At 42.6% G+C, this 23,321-nt stretch overlaps 1 protein-coding gene across 1 annotated transcript in view; it reads left to right on the top strand.

Annotated features, from left to right (window-relative positions):
- NAALADL2 (N-acetylated alpha-linked acidic dipeptidase like 2) overlaps positions 1-23,321 on the top strand; it is a 937,508-nt gene that overhangs the window by 548,479 nt on the left and 365,708 nt on the right. The window contains exon 8 of the mRNA XM_075341533.1: positions 9,341-9,546. Coding sequence (XP_075197648.1) covers positions 9,341-9,546 — 206 coding nt within the window. The remainder of the gene's footprint in view (positions 1-9,340; positions 9,547-23,321) is intronic.

Below are 23,321 nucleotides of genomic sequence, written 5' to 3'. Positions count from 1 at the left end.
AACGGTTCTTTCGGAATGTTATAGACGGTTGTGTACCAATTGTATCAGCAATATCACCATCCATCTTCAGGATCCCCCAATGCTGTTCCAGTATCCGTCTCACTTGGCTCGACCCCTTTGTAAAGGTCGTAATAAATCTCACCAAGTCACCATTCTCCTCCTTTTTTGGTTTCGGAACAAGGAGTCGGTTCCAATCCTGGCTCAGAGAATGGTGGTAGGCATCCTTGAGAATATAGTTCGGATAGCCCTTGTCAAGGAAGCGCTTCCTCAGGTCTTTAGCCTTCTCAACAAATTCGTCCCTCATGGAGCAATTCCGTCTCAGACGCAGGTATTGACCCTTCGGAATACCGCGTCTCAGAGGGAATGGATGGTGACTTCTCCAATTTAGGAGAGAATTGGTTGCAGTAGGTTTCCTGAAGATGGTAGTCTGTAGTCCCCCTTGAGAGTCTATCGAGACCATTAAGTCCAGAAAAGATAATTCACTGGGATGAATAACAAACGTGAATTTTAGACCTATCGAATTACAGTTCAGATCTTCCACAAAATTCGTGAACTCATCCCGGGGCCCCTTCCAAAGTACAAAAACATCGTCTATAAATCGAGTCCAGATTTCAATCATAGACGTATACCTGGACATACTTTCGGAGAACACACACGTGTCCTCCCACCAGCCCAGGAACAGGTTTGCGTAACAAGGAGCACAGGGGCTCCCCATTGCAGTGCCCCTGCGCTGGTGGTATACCGAACCGTCAAACATAAAGAAGTTGTTATACAGGACAAAATGTAACAGGGATAGGACAAACTGGTTATGGACCTCAAACTGCTGACCCCTTGTTGACAGAAAGTACTCCACGGCCCTTATTCCTTGTTCATGGGGTATTGAAGAGTACAGACTCTCCACATCAATACTTGCCAGGAAAGTCTCCGAGTCCACCGTGACCCCCTCTATCCTCTTCATGAAGTCCATACTGTCACGGACATAAGAGGGTAGTGATGTCACAAATGGACTAAGGATTTCATCTAGGTAGATGCCCACATTCTGTCCTATGCTGCCGACACCAGAGACTATGGGTCGACCTCTTAGGGGTGTAGTCCCCTTGTGAATTTTAGGCAGGACATAGAATGTGGGCATTACCGGACAGTCAGAGAATAAGAAGGAAAATTCATCAACACCAATTAGCCCATCTGCCTTTGCTTTACCAAGCAAGTCTCTCAATGTTTTTTTAGAGAGTTCCAGCGGACTACCAGAGACTCTCTTGTATGTAGCCATATCCTTTAGACCATCCAGACATATTTTACGATAGTCTTGAGAGTCCAAAACAACCACATTGCCCCCCTTATCGGAGGGCTTAATAGTAATTGTCGTGTCCTTCTCCAAGGTACAGAGAGCCTTCATCTCCAGTTTAGTAAGGTTATTACTTTGTGTTATGAGATTGCTGGCTCTAGATTTTGACACGGATGCCAGTTGGTCTGGAGGGCTTCCAAACGATTCACACACATCACGAGTCACCAAATTCAGAAAAATGTCTATGGCTGAAACGTCAGTGGTATTTGGAGGCATTTTGGTACTCGGATTCTTAAGGTTGGTGAAAGGACCCATTCCAGTGTTAGTAGTAATAGGCATATCCAAATCAGCCAGCAATCTAACATCACCCAACATATCAGAGGGTATATTTAACTCCTCACACAATCGATTATCCTTCAGTCTAAAGAACTTTCTCCAACGGAGTTTCCTGATAAACAGGTTTAGGTCAACAATAAAGTCAAAAATGGACATGTCGCTAGTGGGCACAAACGAAAGTCCTTTGCTTAGGACCGACATTTCCGAGCTGGTGAGAGGTCGCCTAGACAAATTAATAATTTGGGAATCTACTCTTTGCCTTTCGTTTTGTGGCTCCTGAGAAAATGTTGTCTCTCTAAAAAAGAACCGTTATTTGAGCCAGTAGAATATTGGCGATTCCCTCTAAAATTACCTTTATAGAACTTTCTCCCTCTCTGTTGGTTAAATGAATCGGGATGTCTACTCTCTGAGTCAGAGGCCTCTGTCTCAGTAGAAGAGAGGTCCGATTCCCGCTCCCTGGTGGTCGTCCCCTCAGTTGGAACAAACTGGTAGACCTTATTTTCTTTGAAATCCTGGAGATCCCGCACAAATTGTTTGTGCTTCCTCTCCTTAATTCGATATTGGTATTTCTCTACTGTACTCTGTAGAAGGTTCTCTTTGGCTACAAAATCAGCCTCTCCCTGAAAGGTCTTAATATATTCAATCTGTTCTTTCAGTTTATTATCAAGAGCCTCAAGACAAACCCTCTCCTCTGTCAGCAGAATTTTCATCAGCCTCAAGGAGCTAGCAGTTGCTTCTTTATCCCATGCACTAACCAGCTGAGGGGTACGACACCTCGGTGCTGGTAGTAGAGAAATACGTAGGCCCCTTGGTACTATTCCGTTTTTTAGATAATTGTCTAAGCTCTGCACTTCCCACCAGCTCGTTGTTTGTTCTTTATAAGTCTTAGTGATCTCTTTAAATGCCGTCGTGTATGAAGGCAAAAACTTTTTCTGAGCAAACTCTTTCTCAGAAAAGATATCTCTCGCCTCGGTAAGCCACGAGGTAGTGTCCGGCGCTGACGCCAAGAAACCAGCCATGCCAGGTATTCAAATACAAATAAGAAAAGCAGACCTGCCAACCGGCAAGGAGATGCAGCCTAAATCCTGAATGTAATATTAGTATAGCAAGGATTTAAAATATAACTTTTAATAAATATAATAATAAAATCATGATAGATCAAAGTGCAATGTGAAATGTAATAAAAGGAAGGATCTCACCCATTTCTTCTCCTGAGAGATCCACACCACTGTACAATCCCAAAAAAGCTCAATATACCTGGTCAAATGGCACGGTTAAAGGACGAATACCACCATCAACCACCACAACGCTTACCTCAGCCAAAACCTTAAATAAAGCAGCCATAATTAATCTGGTCATTAAGACCCTCAGGACGACTAGTCCGCAGTCTAAAGATCATCCTTGCTTCCTTTTGAAGGAGCAGTCTATCCAGATTACCCCCTCTTGGGGATGGATTCACTCTCAAGATCCCCATGAAGGTAATTGCCTCTCTGTTACCAGAGTGTTGTGTATTCATGTGCCTGGAGATAGGAGTTTCGCGTTCATTCCTTATATCGCCTAGGTGCTCACCCACCCGTCGGCGAAACTCCCTGATAGTTTTTCCAACGTATTGCTTACCGCAATGACACGTAGCTAAATACACAACACCCTTCGTCTTGCAGTTTACAAATTCCTTCAATTTTAGACATTCACCCGTGACCGTACTCGTGTACGTTTTGCCTGTCTGGATGTGACTACAGGCCACACAAGACCCACATCTAAAGCACCCAATAGGTTTATTTGGGAGCCACATTGTTGGTTTGTCTGGGGCCACAAAGTGACTGTGCGTCAGACGGTCACGTAAGGAACGGTTCTTTCGGAATGTTATAGACGGTTGTGTACCAATTGTATCAGCAATATCACCATCCATCTTCAGGATCCCCCAATGCTGTTCCAGTATCCGTCTCACTTGGCTCGACCCCTTTGTAAAGGTCGTAATAAATCTCACCAAGTCACCATTCTCCTCCTTTTTTGGTTTCGGAACAAGGAGTCGGTTCCGATTCTGGCTCAGAGAATGGTGGTAGGCATCCTTGAGAATATAGTTCGGATAGCCCTTGTCAAGGAAGCGCTCCCTCAGGTCTTTAGCCTTCTCAACAAATTCGTCCCTCGTGGAGCAATTCCGTCTCAGACGCAGGTATTGACCCTTCGGAATACCGCGTCTCAGAGGGAATGGATGGTGACTTCTCCAATTTAGGAGAGAATTGGTTGCAGTAGGTTTCCTGAAGATGGTAGTCTGTAGTCCCCCTTGAGAGTCTATCGAGACCATTAAGTCCAGAAAAGATAATTCACTGGGATGAATAACAAACGTGAATTTTAGACCTATCGAATTACAGTTCAGATCTTCCACAAAATTCGTGAACTCATCCCGGGGCCCCTTCCAAAGTACAAAAACATCGTCTATAAATCGAGTCCAGATTTCAATCATAGACGTATACCTGGACATACTTTCGGAGAACACACACGTGTCCTCCCACCAGACCAGGAACAGGTTTGCATAACAGGGAGCACAGGGGCTCCCCATTGCAGTGCCCCTGAGCTGGTGGTATACCGAACCGTCAAACATAAAGAAGTTGTTATACAGGACAAAATTTAACAGGGATAGGACAAACTGGTTATGGACCTCAAACTGCTGACCCCTTGTTGACAGAAAGTACTCCACGGCCCTTATTCCTTGTTCATGGGGTATTGAAGAGTACAGACTCTCCACATCAATACTTGCCAGGAAAGTCTCCGAGTCCACCGTGACCCCCTCTATCCTCTTCATGAAGTCCATACTGTACTTTGGAAGGGGCCCCGGGATGAGTTCACGAATTTTGTGGAAGATCTGAACTGTAATTCGATAGGTCTAAAATTCACGTTTGTTATTCATCCCAGTGAATTATCTTTTCTGGACTTAATGGTCTCGATAGACTCTCAAGGGGGACTACAGACTACCATCTTCAGGAAACCTACTGCAACCAATTCTCTCCTAAATTGGAGAAGTCACCATCCATTCCCTCTGAGACGCGGTATTCCGAAGGGTCAATACCTGCGTCTGAGACGGAATTGCTCCACGAGGGACAAATTTGTTGAGAAGGCTAAAGACCTGAGGGAGCGCTTCCTTGACAAGGGCTATCCGAACTATATTCTCAAGGATGCCTACCACCATTCTCTGAGCCAGGATCGGAACCGACTCCTTGTTCCGAAACCAAAAAAGGAGGAGATTGGTGACTTGGTGAGATTTATTACGACCTTTACAAAGGGGTCGAGCCAAGTGAGACGGATACTGGAACAGCATTGGGGGATCCTGAAGATGGATGGTGATATTGCTGATACAATTGGTACACAACCGTCTATAACATTCCGAAAGAACCGTTCCTTACGTGACCGTCTGACGCACAGTCACTTTGTGGCCCCAAACAAACCAACAATGTGGCTCCCAAATAAACCTATTGGGTGCTTTAGATGTGGGTCTTGTGTGGCCTGTAGTCACATCCAGACAGGCAAAACGTACACGAGTACGGTCACGGGTGAATGTCTAAAATTGAAGGAATTTGTAAACTGCAAGACGAAGGGTGTTGTGTATTTAGCTACGTGTCATTGCGGTAAGCAATACGTTGGAAAAACTATCAGGGAGTTTCGCCGACGGGTGGGTGAGCACCTAGGCGATATAAGGAATGAACGCGAAACTCCTATCTCCAGGCACATGAATACACAACACTCTGGTAACAGAGAGGCAATTACCTTCATGGGGATCTTGAGAGTGAATCCATCCCCAAGAGGGGGTAATCTGGATAGACTGCTCCTTCAAAAGGAAGCAAGGATGATCTTTAGACTGCGGACTTGTCGTCCTGAGGGTCTTAATGACCAGATTAATTATGGCTGCTTTATTTAAGGTTTTGGCTGAGGTAAGCGTTGTGGTGGTTGATGGTGGTATTCGTCCTTTAACCGTGCCATTTGACCAGGTATATTGAGCTTTTTTGGGATTGTACAGTGGTGTGGATCTCTCAGGAGAAGAACTGGGTGAGATCCTTCCTTTTATTACATTTCACATTGCACTTTGATCTATCATGATTTTATTATTATATTTATTAAAAGTTATATTTTAAATCCTTGCTATACTAATATTACATTCAGGATTTAGGCTGCATCTCCTTGCCGGTTGGCAGGTCTGCTTTTCTTCCCCTTTCCACCAGCATCTGTCATTTTGCCACTCATTTTGATTGCGACAAGATTGTGCACTTAAAATGTGGTAGTAAAAATTGAGAGGTGGTGTAGATTGCAGCGGTGGTCTATCTTTATTAACAGCAGAATAAACAACAATAACTATCCCTGACAATGCAACTACGGCCCTTAAACTGGCAGCATAGTTTGCTAGTATAATGGCTTAGTAACAATGAGTTTGAGTGTGTAATGCAGTGGTGCTGCAAATAGCTTTGCACCAGTGGGACACTAATGGAAGTCCAACAGCCACTTTTAGGATGCCACTAAGTTTACTCAGTGTTTGCTAGTATAATGGCTTAGTAACAATGAGTTTGAGTGTGCAATGCAAAGGTGCTGTACATAGGTTTGCACCAGTGGGACACTAATGGAAGTCCAACAGCCACTTTTAGGATGCCACTAAGTTTACTCAGTGTTTGCTAGTATAATGGCTTAGTAACAATGAGTTTGAGTGTGCAATGCAGTGGTGCTGCAAATAGCTTTGCACCAGTGGGACACTAATGGAAGTCCAACAGCCAGTTTTAGGATGCCACTAAGTTTACTCAGAGTTTGCTAGTATAATGGCTTAGTAACAATGAGTTTGAGTGTGCAATGCAGAGGTTCTGCACATAGGTTTGCACCAGTGGGACACTAATGGAAGTCCAACAGCCACTTTTAGGATGCCACTAAGTTTACTCAGTGTTTGCTAGTATAATGGCTTAGTAACAATGAGTTTGAGTGTGCAATGCAGAGGTGCTGCACATAGGTTTGCACCAGTGGGACACTAATGGAAGTCCAACAGCCACTTTTAGGATGCCACTAAGTTTCCTCAGTGTTTGCTAGTATAATGGCTTAGTAACAATGAGTTTGAGTGTGCAAAGGGCAGTAGGGTACAGTGGCAGGGTTGTGGGTCTGGGTAGAGGAAAGGAAGCCTCCCTTTCCATCCCTCCTAATGGGGAAATGCAGCGAGAAAATCCATGACCTTAGCTACACAGACGCTGCCATCTTGTGTAGCTGTTAAAATCTGTTTTCACTGACCTGACTGTCACCTATGGCTCTGACCCTGCCGGTATTAGCCCTTACAAGGACTAATAGAAACTTCTATCCCTTTTCTGTATAGCGCTGTGTATAGAGCGTACACAGCAGTATCGGAGACAGGAGCTACGCCAACGGTGACTGACACCAAGACACAGAATGTAGATAATGGCATGCTGGAGGAAAATGTCCGTTTTTATAATGCATGGACATGTGACATGGACATCCTATCACACATGCCATTGCTTCTCTGGCTAAAAGTCCACTTAGCTGTGTGTGTGTCTGGGATTGGCTGACATGCTGGCCCGCCCCACTACATGCACGCGCTTAGGGAAGGAAGACAAGGAAAAAAAAAAAAAAATGGCGATCGCCCTTATCCAAACAGCAGTGATCTGAATGCGCTGTTCCCGCACACTATACACTGAAATTTCATAAAAGTGTGAGTCACAGAGTGACTTATACTATTACAGTGGAAAGCCAGCTAGTAATTAGCTTGTCTTTTTGCTGCTAGAACCGTTCTTGAACGTATCTAGAACTATCGAGCTTTAGCAAAAAGCTCGAGTTCTAGTTCGATCTAGAACAGCCCCCAAAATCACTCGAGCCGCGAACTGGAGAACCTCAAACCGCGCTCAACTCTAGTTAACACTCATCATTGTTGCTCAATTTCTGCTTGAAGCTCACAGTGGGCAGTTATGTTCTTTGCCCATGCGCTGTCTCCACAGCCTGAGAATATCAGCTCTCAGCTGTCAGCTTTATCATGACTGAGTATCATAATTGGGGGGGGCTGCACACCAGTTTTTGTAACTATTTATTTAAATAATTTTTTAAAAAAGCATGCGGTCCCTCTTATTTTGATACACAGCCAAGATAAGCGCACGGCTGTGGGCTGAAACCTTTAGCCATATGCTTTATGTATGCTTGATATCATAATGTAGGGAACACCAATTTTTTTATTTATTTTTTTTACAGCAATAGAGATGCACACACACTGCGCCTCTGATTTGTTGAATCCAGACACGCTGTCACATAGGTTGGGAGCGCGTCTGACTGCAACCATTCAGAGATGTGAGGATTGCTAGTGAGCGGTGGAATCAGTTCATATGTAAGAGGTTAATGAGCAGCCTTGGAAGTAGTGATAGAGCTGTGTGTGAGACTCTAAGTATGACGCGCCTGCTCCAATCCCCTTATCCCTTCTACCACCATTTTAAAGCGCCGGATAGACTTATATTGGGACCGGCATCCGGCCATATATCAGGGATTAATTCAAGAGCCAGGGTTTTTTCTAACTCGGTTGGATCAGCTGATCCTGGTTATCTGCGAGTCCACCCATCATTAAACAGAAGCAATAGTCTTATTAAAAAATGTACTTGCAATGTCTAGTTGATGCTTCCCAGAAAAGGCAATATAATGGGAGCTACAGACATTAATAAACGGTGCTCATATGAGCAAAATGTAAGTGAAAAAAGTGGACAGAGTGAATTTTTATCACCTCTTGTCTAAGGCTGAAATCTGGTAAATGGGAGCTGAAAAGCACTAAGCCAGTTTTATGTTGTGTGTACAACTACAACATGATGTTTAACAGATCAATCTGCTTGAAAACATTTGTCACAGTGCCAGTTTTGGTTGATATATTATGGAGGATACTAAAGAGTCATCTTAAATTGGGCCAGGCTAATAGGTATGCACAAACATTTGTGACATTTTTAAATAACTACATTTAATAATACTTTTTCCAAGGTATTTTTTTTAAAAGTGAATTCTGGCTTACTCATTGCAAAAAAACCCCCAAAACATTACCTTTGAAAATAGAACAAACCGTACATTGGGAGAGCATAGGCATATAGAAAATCCAGACAGAGATGCCTACTGATGGCATCAACACTGTCAAAGTTGCACATCTAAATGTGTCCAGCAAGATGTCTATTTTCATGTACAAATTCCTTCCAAAATTTTAACTGATAAGTCTGAATATTTTTACAAACTAGAGACGAAATTTGTTTTTGATATACTGTAAGTCATGGATTAATATCAACCATAGAATTCTGTGAGTCCATAACAATGATTGAGAGCACAACTGTGCAATCCTTTTGTTATCCCTGTGTTGTCTGCTTTTACCACTGGTGGTAAAAAGGGACACACTGATCAGTGAAGAAAATCTGATCCAGCTCACTGATAAAAAAAACAGTTCACTTTTGTTATGTACAAGAATTAAAAAAGGATGTCAGAATGAGACCTTTCTGTAAGGAGAACATATTTCGGAGACAAGATACTACCACAGGGCTCCAAACAAAAAAATACATCTTTATGGTTGGGCAAAGCAGTTAGCATACAAGAGCAATCATGACTTGGCATTATACTGTGAGAGGTCACTGCATCATGTGTCTTTGACTTTCAACTGAGGACCACATGCAGCATTTTTTTTCTATATTTGGAATCTTAGTTATATATATATTTCTTTTTCTTCAGACAGGTACATCATTCTTGGCAGCCCTCATGCTGATTTGCATGAAAGAAGCAATCCAGAGTGGGTCAATGGTGCAGCTATTATGACTTCCATTATAAGGCCTATAATGCTAAAAGTAAAGACTGGATGGCGACCATATAGAACAATTGTTTTCTGCTCTTGGGGAGGAAGTCCTTTCGCCAACTTTGGTTCTTACAAATGGGGACAGGTAAAAAATAAGAAAGAATAAAAATAAAGTGCCTCATTTGCTTACAAAAAGGTTTTTTTATGTTATGTAACAAAGAAAATACATAAACACCCTGCAAACAAAAGAAACATAATGTCTTTTGGGCAAGTCTTATACACGGAAATGTACAAAAGGGAGGAGTTGGGTTTTCTTGATATGAATTATTGGAGGCAGTAAATATGTATTAGTGAATTTACAGTATTAATAGTTTACAGAGTTGCTGCATATAATGAAGTTTGTAGAATTATGAGTAATAATGTCCTTTACATAGACCCACAGATTAAACCTGATTATATTTTTATGCATGCACTGTATAAATGTCGACACAGGTGACAGTTAAAAGCAGTGATTGTCACAGATGGTATATAGAGTTTAAATAACGATATTCATGAAATGTATATGCATTGTTGAGACCAACTGATCTTTTTTACCTGCAGTGTTAAAAAGTTTTTGTTATTATTCTATGTTGAGTGGTAACAGGTACACTTTAACTCAAAGATGAATAATAAACCCAGAACGTGTAATACTTTATACAGAAAAAAATTACTATGCAAACACTATACAATTTATTTTATTAAAGGGGGTTGGAAGACCCTTAATAATATAAGATGGAAACATGGTAGAGTAAAGGTGTTTTTCTCGTATGAACTTGAATTGAAGATAAACTGCTTTACTTGGTATCTGCAACTAAACAATGTACGGACCTGTGGGGTTCCATACTAATTTAAGACCATGTGCTTTTTTTCTCCAAAAATGTTCTCCCACAGAAAAAAACTATGATGTTGGAAATTGTGAAGAAAAAACAAGATAGCCAGCACTAAATGTGCACTAGAGCACTACAATTTCCAAACTGCACTCATTATTAAAATTTGAGACTTTGGGCTGAAAATTGCAATTTCTTGAGCTACCAAGCCATGTCACAGCAAATCTCTTTGGGGCAGTCCTACTCTAAATTATTTTTATTTAAAATGTGCCATACGGTCTCACATATGAAAAAGTCGAACTGTTCTTAGCAGCACTTACCTGGTGCTTTTCAATCCCGTAGACATGACTGAATTATGGCTGTGGGCGGGACAGGCCCAGGCAAATGCTACATGAAGTAAATAGCCTGTGGAAAGGGCCTGATGACTGAATGTGAACAGCCACCAATTGGTAAAAATCAAGACAGGTGGAATACAACCCAAATTGGGGTGCACAGCAAGGTGGTGGTCAGCCACCAACCAATTCAATGAAGAAAAAACAAGATAGCCAGCATTAAATGTGCACTACAGCACTAAAAATTCCAAACAACACTCATTAAAATTTGAGATTTTTGGCAAAAAATTGCAATTTCTTGAGCTACCCCATTTTAATTTGTGCATTCTAATGTGCATTTTTCTCCAAAAAATGTTTTCCCATGGAGAAAAACTATGATGTTGTAAATTGTGAGTTGTTGGCCATAAAATTGGATTTTGAAGAATGGAGGCACTTTTTGGAGGGGGCTGTCCATTGGATAATGGTGATTATAGACCACAAGAACCTGTCTTACATCGAGTCTGCTAAACATTTAACTCCCAGACAGGCTAGGTGGTTGTTTTTTCTTTCATGTTTCTATTTTTCAATCACCTTCTTACCTGGTTCCAAGAACGTAAAGCCTATGCCTTGTCTCGCAGTTTGGCCCCGATAACACCTCCATCCTCCATTCTTTAGCACAGTGGGGTTGTTGTTGGGATATCCTCCAAATTAGCGATCAAGATTCATGGTGCCCAGTCTCTTGCTCCTCCATCATACCTGATAACAAGCTCTTTGTTCCTGTTCAGTTTAGTTTAAGGGTTCTCCGGGAACACCACAACTTCGCTCTCAGTGGTCATCCAGGAGCTCGGACACCTGGAGAGCTGTTGCCAGGTTATTTTGGTAGTCCTCCATGTCCTCTGATGTCGCCGTATTTGTGTCTGCTTGTGATATGTGTGCATGTGCCAAAGTCTCCCATAACCGGCCGGCCGGGGAATTGGTACCGTTACCAATTCCAGATAGACCCTGGACTCATTTGTCCATGGATTTTATCACCGATCTTCCTCTTTCCAATGGCAGAACTGTGATCTGGGTAGGGGTAGACAGATTTAGCAAGCAGGTGCATTTTGTTCCTTTGGCAGGACTACCTAATACAGAAACACTGTCTAAATTGTTTATTGACAATATTGAACGGCTGCATGCCGTGCCTATCAACATGGTGTCTGACAGAGGGTTGCAATTTGTCTTGAAATTTTGGAGGGCATTTTGCATGAGAATTGACAGTCTCTTCTTACTACCATCCCGACACCAACGGGCAGATGGAGAGGACCAATCAGTCACTGGAACAGATTTTACAGTGTTTGGCCACGTCTCAGCAGGATAATTGGTGTTCCTTGTTGTCCATGGCTGAATTAGTGTTCAATAACTGGGTTAATCAATTCAGTGGCACCACTCTGTTTTTCTGTAATTACGATTACTACCCCCATTTTGGGGAATTCTCTAGACTGGATTCGGGGTGCCCGGGGGCTGATTTGGCGATTCAATGGTTGGAGGAGGTTTAGAGGGAGGTACAGAGGAACATTTGGGTGGCCCAAGGCAGACTGAAGTGCTTTGCCAAGAAGCGATGATCTTTAGGACCTAATTTTCCGGTGGGAGACAAAGTGTGGTTGTCTACAAAAAACATCCAGCTGAGACTTCCCTCTGCTAAGCTTGGTCCCAAGTTTATTGATCTTTATGAGATCGTCAAGCTTGTCCACACAGTTGCCTTCTGTCAGCACTTACCACAGTTGTTTGATATCCCCAATGTATTTGACAAGTCCTTTCTCAAATCGTTTGTTCCTTCCTCTGCTGAGTCTCCACTTCCTCCTCCTCCTGATTCTGTGGATGGTCAGATGGAATATGAAGTTAAGCGCATTGTCGACTCTCGGATGGTCTGCAGCTCACTTCAGTACTTAGTACATTAGAGGGGTTATGGGCCAGAGGATCGATCTTGGGTCCGAGCACGATCAGGCCATGCCAATCGGCTGGTTAGTGCCTTTCATAGATGGTTTCCTGGGAAACCTGGGGGTTCAGTGGAACTCCTTGAGAGGAGGGTACTGTCATGATCAGGGCTGGAATCTGGCTTGGCAGTGTTCCAGCCCGGGACTGATCATGTCAAGGGTTAACCTCTCTGCCTTGTTCCTGCTTCGAGCACGGTATATTTTTGGGGCTGGAACTCTTGTGCAGGGCCAGTTATAGTCTATGCCTAAAGCATGTATCAAACACCAAATGATAAGCATGTGTAGCTGGCTCTGGGGAGTTCCCTGATCCGTCCTGCCGCATTCCTTTGACTTCCTATCCGTGTCTGTTAGCCCGCTCCTGGCCCTGTCCCTACTACCTTATCCCCTTCTGTATTCTGACTTCCCGATACTTGACTTTCGCTCCATCCCAACTTGGTTCTGTCTCTCTCCTCTGATATCTCCATGACCGACCGGCTACTGACCCCGTGGCTTACTTCTAACGCTGAGTTTGATTTCCCCCCTTGTACTTTGTTTGATCTCTGGTTACCGACCCAGATCTCGGACTATTCTACTGCCACCTTGTGATTACTTCCCAGTACTACTCCTGGTCTGCTATTATTGCATAGTCACTTGGCTCCATTACCTCGCTACTGCCTCTTAGTGAAGTTTGCGCTGTACTGCTTCAGGACATCCCGTAGTACAGCGTTACATATTGCAAGTAAACTTCTTTTGCCATGTACATGTTGATTCCCTATGTGTATATTAAAATAACACAAACAAACAAACAGCCTGCAGAACAGATTGAATTTTTTTCAAACTTGATTGGGGCAGCTTACGGACTATCGGGATTCACCTGCTGTCACAATGTGACTTTAGGAAAGTAAGGGACAAGGGCTCCTATGCCATCTCTCACGTTAGAAGTCCTAGCCTATCTCTAACCTCAGGGTTATCCCTAATGGTGTAGATGCCTGAGTACCATGCATGGCTAAACTCCTGACCAGAAATGATCTGATTCCCTCCTCCCATCAGGGAAGGGATGAAAACACAGATAAAGATTGACAGGGTAAAACCAAAACTCTGACACACTACAAACACACAGGAAACAACAGTGAGAGACTCAGGAGAAAAGCAAGAGCTGGACGATAGCGAAAAAAAGACAACAATGATTAACTCTGCAATTGCACACAGCAACAAGTACTACAATCACCAGTTAGGCTGGATCACAACACCTCACCATACCAGCTAAGATAAACTACAGGAGGCACTGATGGAAGTGTCCAACCAGCATATGTAGGAGGGGAGTAAATGTGATTGTTCATCCCACAACATGTAATCAAAGATGATTTTCAAAGACACATGTAGAGATTAACTCTAACCTGCCTATTAACTACTACTAATCTGTTGGTCAACACCTGAGTTAGCCTGTGCTGATTACAGACCTCAGAGAAGTTATCAGGTGGAGTGTCAGAAAAAGAAGTCTGATCAGATCCTGACATTTATAAAAACCTCAGTGTGACACCTGCATTGCAATCTTGCAATTTTTCTCTGCAGTTCACATCCAGGAAGATTTGCTAACGTGCCATGGGTTGTAAACTTTTTGATTATGTTGTGCACCATGAACAAAGCAACATTAAGGTCTCTGGAGATTGACCTGAAACCTTGAGACAGTTAATATATTATTTTTTTTAAATTGGTTTTCAAGTCCTCTAAGTTCTCTTCTACTCAGTCTGTTCTCCATACTGTTACGGGGGGACTGGCAGATTAGGATAAGGTAGGGTATTCCCAATCACTAGTCTGGGTCCACTGTGCTCCCAGATGGAAAAGGAGCTGCTGGCAACCCAAAGGTTAAGCAGAGAATACAGAGCTGATGACTCAGAGATAACCCAGGAGACCTGAGAACCGGTCACGTGTGTAGATACACGTCAGGCCGGATGGTAAGCAGTTAGCGTTGACCAAGAAGACCACTGAGACAGCGCCCTGTCAGCCACGTGTGTAAGACACGTCAGGCCGAGCAGTTCTCCAATTAGCGTTTCTGGTCACCACTCGACTGGCCACATGTGTGAAGGACACGTCAGACCAGATAGTCACACCAGTAGCATTTGACTGGGAAGCCGAGGAGGAAAATTGGGTTCACACACCCAATCCAGGAACACCCTGTTAACTTCACAGGGGTTCTGGGATACGCTGTCCATGCGCGTAGAGGGCACAACCGGTCAGGTGGCGCAGCAGGTATGCTGTCCGTGTGCGTAGAGGGCACTCTCAGACAAGTGACACAGCAGGTATGCTGTCTGTGTGCATAGAGCACAGAACCGGACAAGTAACGCAGCAGCCGCAGCCCAGTTAACGCCACTGGACTGTTATAGTACCATTGGAATGGCAGCAAGGAAGTACGGCGCCTGACCCTGATGTGCTGAGCCACGAATCTTGGCGTGACAGGCACCTTTTGTCTAGCCCTATCTACCGCTTCCAACAAAGCTTATGCCACCATGAACTCTAATTGAAAACTGCGCACCTCCATCTTGTCTCCAGCCCCTTTTTATAACCTGGGTCCGCCCCAAACCCAGGGAGGACTACAATGGCACTTCCTGGAGCCAATAGCATCAGTGACATCACCTGCGGCCTATCCGGTGCCGCCACATCACTGATGACTTATGGCAGCGACGCCCCAAACACTTCATCAGTCATCGTCTGAGGACGAATAGTGAGGTGCCGTGTCATAGGGGCGGGCCTCCGCGAGCCAGTCTGGAGTGGCCACATCATCAGGACACCTGATGCGTGTTGGCCTATCAGAGCCTGCCACCTGACAGACATGCCTAGTGAGGTATGTACCAGACCTAGCCTCTGATGCACTAAGTGCCTGAGCATGCTCAGTAGCCTGAACAACAGTCTCATAAATCAGACTATCTGCCTGAGCATGCTCAGTAGGCACAACACAGGACTTAGACATGGCATGATGTCCAAGTACCTGTGCAAATAGGCTTTTCACACTAAGTGTAGGAGCATGCTCAGTAGCCTGAACCGAGGACTTAGCCTCAGAAATGGCACTATCAGGCTGAGCACTAGGCGAAATACTGGACTTAGGCTCTGGCTGGGGTAAATCGGCGTGCGCATGCGCACTAGGCGCCTCTTTACACTTAGACGTGGAGGAAGAAGCAGCCAGCTGGACAACCCGAGGCACGTCCAAAAATGGCAGCTGGCGCCTGGGCGCAACAGGAACAGCAGCAGGCTGCTTGCGGTTATGGCGGCGCCGATTCATAACACATGCTTTGTGCGGCACACTCCGACACATAATGCAAAGATGGACTAAACTTCTTACCTTTTTATCAGGTTTTAGATATGATGTGCATATTGCCCACACCTGTTACTTGCCACAGGTGAATATGAATGAGCATCAGATGTTTGAAACAAAGTTGTTTACACACAATTTTGGAAAGATGACAATAATTTTGCCTGGCCCATTTTTGGGATTTGGTGTGAAATTTTGTCCAATTTGTATTTTTTTTTCATGTTTTTTGTTTTGTTCGAATACACATAAAAGAAATAAACATGCATATGACAAAACATCTTTAATTGCTAGAATTACCTGGGAGAAATACATTATTTTCTTCAACAATTTTAAGGATGCCAACGCTTTCACCCATTACTACATACAATAAATCAGTGCTGCTTAGGATAGTGTTGGAGATCAGGTCCTTCTTCTTATAACTGGTTAATAATTTATCGGAGTACGGTAGGAATGTGTATATCTGTGGAATATATAGGAGGGATCGGGAAATGATGTATAAGAATTTCTGAAACACGTAGAATAACGCAACCAGTTTTTCCATTTGCAGCATAAAATTGTTTTTTAGGTGTAGACCACAAGGCCACTGTTCAATGTATGGTTCAGCTGATGTTCTGTAAATGCATGTTCCCTTTCTCTGTTCTGTTTTGTGAGAAAAAATATTATATCACTTTCTTGTTTGACCTTGTTGGTTTAATTAAAATGAACCTGATTTAAAAAAAACCAAAAATCTATATATATATATATGTATATATATATATATATATTTATATATATATATATATATATATATATAGTACAGACCAAAAGTTTGGGCACTCCTCATTCAAAGAGTTATCTTTATTTTCATGACTCTGGAAATTGTAGATTCACATTGAAGGCATCAAAACTATGAATTAACACATGTGGAATGAAAAACTTAAAGTGTGAAACAATTGAATTATGTCTTATATTCTCGGTTCTTCAAAGTAGCCACCTTTTGCTTTGATTACTGCTTTGCACACTCTTGACATTCTCTTGATGAGCTTCAAGAGGTAGTCACCGGAAATGGTCTTCCAACAGTCTTGAAGGAGCTCCCAGAGATGCTTAGCACTTGCTGGCCCTTTTGCCTTCACTCCACGGTCCAGCTCACCTCAAACCATCTCGATTGGGTTCAGGTCTGGTCACTGTAGAGGCCAGGTTATCTGGCGTTGCACCCCATCACTCTCCTTGTTAGTCAAATAGCCCTTACACAGCCTGGAGGTGGGTTTGGGGTCATTGTCCTGTTGAAAAATAAATGATGGTCAAACTAAATGAAAACCAGATGGAATAGCATTCTGCTTCAAGATGGTGTGGTAGCCATGCTGGTTCAGTATGACTTCAATTTTGATTAAATCCCCAACAGTATCACCAGCAAAGCATCCCCCCCACCATCACACCTCCTCCTCAATGCTTCACGGTGGGAACCAGGCATGTAGAGTCCATCCGTTCACCTTTTCTGCGTTGCACAAAGACACGGTGGTTGGATCCAAAGATCTCAAATTTGGACTCATCAGACCAAAGCACAGATTTCCACTGGTCTAATGTCCATTCCTTGTGTTCTTTAGCCCAAACAAGTCTCTTTTGCTTGTTGCCTGTCCTTAGCAGTGATTTCCTAGCAGCTATTTTACCATGAAGGCCTGCTACACAAAGTCTCCACTTAACAGTTGTTCTAGAGATGTGTCTGCTGCTAGAACTCTGTGTGGCATTGACCTGGTCTCTAATCTGAGCTGCTGTTAACCTGCGATTTCTGAGGCTGGTGACTTGGATAAACTTATCCTCCGCAGCAGAGGTGACGCTTGGTCTTCCTTTCCTAGGGAGGTCCTCATGTGATCTAGTTTCTTTCTAGCATTTGATGGTTTTTGCTACTACACTTGGGGACACTTTCAAAATTTTCCCAATTTTTCAGACTGACTGACCTTCATTTCTTAAAGTAATGATGGGCACTCATTTTTCTTTACTTAGCTGCTTTTTTCTTGCCATAATACAAATTCTAACAGTCTATTCAGTAGACTATCAGCTGTGTATCCACCAGACTTCTGCACAACACAACTGATGGTCCCAACCCTATTTATAAGGCAAGAAATCCCACTTATTAAACCTGACAGGGCACACCTGTGAAGTGAAAACCATTTCCAGTGACTACCTCTTGAAGCTCATCAAGAGAATGCCAAGAGTGTGCAAAGCAGTAATCAAAGCAAAAGGTGGCTACTTTGAAGAACCTAGAATATAAGAGACATATTTTCAGTTGTTTCACACTTTTTTGTTAAGTATTTCATTCCACATGTGTTCAATAATAGTTTTAATGCCTTCGATGTGAATCTACAATTTTCAGAGTCATGAAAATAAAGAAAACTCTTTGAATGAGAAGGTGTGTCCAAACTTTTGGTCTGTACTGTATATATATATACAGTTAGGTCCAGAAATATTTGGACAGTGACACAAGTTTTGTTATTTTAGCTGTTTACAAAAACATGTTCAGAAATACAATTATATATATAATATGGGCTGAAAGTGCACACTCCCAGCTGCAATATGAGAGTTTTCACATCCAAATCGGAGAAAGGGTTTAGGAATCATAGCTCTGTAATGCATAGCCTCCTCTTTTTCAAGGGACCAAAAGTAATTGGACAAGGGACTCTAAGGGCTGCAATAAACTCTAAAGGTGTCTCCCTCGTTAACCTGTAATCAATGAAGTAGTTAAAAGCTCTGGGGTTGATTGCAGGTGTGTGGTTTTGCATTTGGAAGCTGTTGCTGTGACCAGAAAACATGCGGTCTAAGGAACTCTCAATTGAGGTGAAGCAGAACATCCTGAGGCTGAAAAAAAAGAAAAAATCCATCAGAGAGATAGCAGACATGCTTGGAGTAGCAAAATCAACAGACGGGTACATTCTGAGAAAAAAGGAATTGACTGGTGAGCTTGGGAACTCAAAAAGGCCTGGGCGTCCACGGATGACAACAGTGGTGGATGATCGCCGCATACTTTCTTTGGTGAAGAAGAACCCATTCACAACATCAACTGAAGTCCAGAACACTCTCAGTGAAGTAGGTGTATCTGTCTCTAAGTCAACAGTAAAGAGAAGACTCCATGAAAGTAAATACAAAGGGTTCACATCTAGATGCAAACCATTCATCAATTCCAAAAATAGACAGGCCAGAGTTAAATTTGCTGAAAAACACCTCATGAAGCCAGCTCAGTTCTGGAAAAGTATTCTATGGACAGATGAGACCAAGACCAACCTGTACCAGAATGATGGGAAGAAAAAAGTTTGGAGAAGAAAGGGAACGGCACATGATCCAAGGCACACCACATCCTCTGTAAAACATGGTGGAGGCATCGTGATGGCATGGGCATGCATGGCTTTCAATGGCACTGGGTCACTTGTGTTTATTGATGACATAACAGCAGACAAGAGCAGCCGGATGAATTCTGAAGTGTACCGGGATATACTTTCAGCCCAGATTCAGCCAAATGCCGCAAAGTTGATCGGACGGCGTTTCATAGTACAGATGGACAATGACCCCAAGCATACAGCCACAGCTACCCAGGAGTTCATGAGTGCAAAAAAGTGGAACATTCTGCAATGGACAAGTCAATCACCAGATCTTAACCCAATTGAGCATGCATTTTACTTGCTCAAATCCAGACTTAAGACGGAAAGACCCACAAACAAGCAAGACCTGAAGGCTGCGGCTGTAAAGGCCTGGCAAAGCATTAAGAAGGAGGAAATTCAGCGTTTGGTGATGTCCATGGGTTCCAGACTTAAGGCAGTGATTGCCTCCAAAGGATTCGCAACAAAATATTGAAAATAAAAAAATTTTTTTTGGGTTTGGTTTATTTGTCCAATTACTTTTGACCTCCTAAAATGTGGAGTGTTTGTAAAGAAATGTGTATAATTCCTACAATTTCTATCAGATATTTTTGTTCAAACCTTCAAATTAAACGTTACAATCTGCACTTGAATTCTGTTGTAGAGGTTTCATTTCAAATCCAATGTGGTGGCATGCAGAGCCCAACTCGCGAAAATTGTGTCACTGTCCAAATATTTCTGGACCTGACTGTATATATATATATATATATATATATATAGTGAAGAAATTAGGCATTTCAAACACTGTCGATTTTGCAAGTTTTCCGACCTACAAAGTTTGGAGAGGTCTGTCATTTTTATAAAAAAACCTGTGGTTTCACAGAAAAAAAATACTAGAGGTTTCAGAACCTAAATATTTCACAGACAAGGACAACTCCTAAAATATAATTTTTTATTCAATATATTTAAAAGTAAGACAAAGCTTACAGAACACTTCAAAAATGATTTCTACACTTAGGTAGATGTGCTGTAAACACAAAAGTCAATATGAAACCCCCTTCCACAAAGATATCACATATAATTGATATTTATTATCAGCATTACTCCTCAGGTATGTGACTCTAGAAAAGGCAAATTTCAGTCATTGGATATGACTATTAAGGGGGACCTCTAAAGGTGGTGTCACACACAGCGACAACGACAACGACGTCGCTGCTACGTCACCATTTTCTGTGATGTTGCAGCGACGTCCCGTCACTGTCGCTGTGTGTGACATCCAGCAACGAGCTGGCCCCTGCTGTGAGGTCGCCGCTCGTTGCTGAATGTCCAGCTTCATTTTTTGGTCGTCGCTCTCCCGCTGTGATGCACACATCGCTGTGTGTGACAGCGAGAGAGCGACGAAATGAAGCGAGCAGGAGCCGGCATCTGGCAGCTGCGGTAAGCTGTAACCAAGGTAAACATCGGGTAACCAAGGTGGTTACCCAATATTTACCTTCGTTACCAGCCTCTGCCGCTCTCACGCTGCCAGCGCCGGCTCCTGCTCTCTGCACATGTAGCTGCAGTACACATCGTGTAATTAACCCGATGTGTACTGTAGCTAGGAGAGAAGGAGCCAGCGCTAAGCAGTGTGCGCGGCTCCCTGCTCTCTGCACATGTAGCTGCAGTACACATCATGTAATTAACCCGATGTGTACTGTAGCTAGGAGAGCAGGGAGCCAGCGCTCAGTGTGCGCGGCTCCCTGCTCTCTGCATATGTTGCAGCACAGCGACGCGTGTCGTTATGATTGCTGCTTCGGCTGCTGTGTTTGACAGCTAAGCAGCGATCATAACAGCGACTTACAAGGTCGCTGCTACGTCACAGAAAATGGTGACGTAACAGCGACGTCGTTGTCGCTGTTGTTTAGTGTGACCCCAGCTTAACAGAGAAAGGAATAGTTTCCCCTAAATGTGTAAATATAGCAGTCATGACCATCCCTAATCCGTCCAGTAGTCAATAGTCCTATAGTCAATGATCTAAGGGACATCCAATGTCTATATCCTCATATCATAGCAAAAAGGGTATTGATAAATATTTTACTGTAGCTGCTTATTACACCATAAACCATAGGGTCGTTCATCTAACAACCAATATACCCCTAGCTGACCCGATGCATTTCTCCTCCCAGCGGGAGATTCCTCAGGGGTTGTTTGTAGAATTAATTGAATAACATAACATGGTGTGTAGTATAAATCCCTTTTTGAACATATAGTATCCTCCAATTTTGTCAAAAATGTTAGTTGTTGCCCCTTAAAAGATAGTGCTGTTAGTACAAGGTACATCTCGTTTTTTACCTCACAAGAGACCACTCTACATCAAATAGTGACTCAAAGGGTATGATACAGTGGGTTGCCTCAAAAGCATACAGTCATCACATGTCCAGTTCATGGTCTGGCGATTTCCAAAAACAACATGTGGCAATGCAGTAGTTAATAGCCAATTAGGGAACATCAATCATTTTAATGAGATCTCCGTATACATCCCTCCTAGCAGCCATGATATTGGTCTGCTCTCTTGTAATCGGACCCTTTCCAATAGCTAATGTGAACTTTACGGGATGTACCTTGGACTAACAGCACTATCCTTGGAGGGGCAACAACTAACATTAGACTAACCGCAAGACTGACCGATTGTTACCTCTGCTTTAATCCATGGAATTTGTATTATAATTCTTAATTCTTGTCATAACACATTGGACCACCTGCAACTAATGTGCTATTGTTTATTGACAAAATTGGAGGATACTATATGTTGAAAAAGTGATTTATACTATACACCATGTTATGTTATTCAATTCATTCTATAAACGACCCCTGAGGAACCTTCTGCTGGGAGGAGAAACATGTCTGGTCAGCTAGGGGTATTTGGGTTGTTAAATGAACGAGCCTATGGTTTATGGTGTAATAAGCAACTACAGTATGACATTTATCAATACCCTTTTTTTTATTATCTGAGGATATAAACTTTGGATGTCCCTTAGATCATTGACTATAGGACTATTGACTAACTGTAATCTTTGAGACTGTGGTGCCAGCTCTATTCAGGTCATTCACCTGGTCATCCCAAGTAGTTCTGGGCTAATTCCTGAGCTATCTCAAAATCATCCTTCCCTCACAAAGTAAGATCTTGCATGGAACTTCATACCGAGTAAGATCGACAGTCATATTGGGTTTCCTCCGTTAGCTAATAATTGTGCCAACAGTTGTTTTCTTCTCACCCATCTGCTTGCTTATTGTCCTGCAGCTCATTCAAGCTTAAGTAGGTCTACAATTTTGTCCCTAGTGTCCTTAAATAGCTCTGTGGCCTTCTCCACAGTTAAGAGGTTGAAGTATGATTGATTGAGTGTGTCTTTTATAGCGGTAATAGGTTCAAACTGGTGCAATTAATACAGCTCATGAGTTCGGAGTAGGAGGGCCTCTTAAAGAAAAAATAACAGGTCTATGAGGGCAAGAATTCTTGCTGGTTGGTAAGTGAGCAAATACTTATTTCATGCAATAAAATGCAAATTAAGTTTTTAAAAATATTATATTCTGTCCGTTACAGTTGAGGTGTACCTATGATAAAAATCTTTGTAGGTGGAAAAGCTTGCAAAATAGGCAGTGTATCAAATACTTATGTTTTCCTCAATATACAGTATATATATATATATATATATATATATATATATATATATATATATAAATATATATATATACAGTGCCTACAAGTAGTATTCAACCCTATGCAGACTTAGCGGGTTTACACATTAGGAATTAACCTGGCATTGTGACATTTGGACTGTAGATCAGCCTGGAAGTGTGAAATGCACTGCAGCAAAAAAGAATGTTATTTCTTTTTTTTTTTTTTTTTTTTTTTAAAATTGTGAAAAGTTTATTCAGAGCGTCATTTATTATTCAACCCCTCAAACCACCAGAATTCTGTTTGGTTCCCCTAAAGTATTAAGAAGTATTTCAGGCACAAAGAACAATGAGCTTCACATGTTTGGATTAATTATCTCTATTTCCAGCCTTTTCTGACTAATTAAGACCCTCCTCAAACTTGTGAACAGCACTCATACTTGGTCAACATGGGAAAGATAAAGGAGCATTCCAAGGCCATCAGAGACAAGATCGTGGAGG

This window comes from Anomaloglossus baeobatrachus, chromosome 3, assembly GCF_048569485.1.
Source record: "Anomaloglossus baeobatrachus isolate aAnoBae1 chromosome 3, aAnoBae1.hap1, whole genome shotgun sequence".
NCBI classification, from domain to species: Eukaryota; Metazoa; Chordata; class Amphibia; order Anura; family Aromobatidae; genus Anomaloglossus; species Anomaloglossus baeobatrachus.
This window is presented reverse-complemented; position numbering and strand designations above follow the sequence as displayed.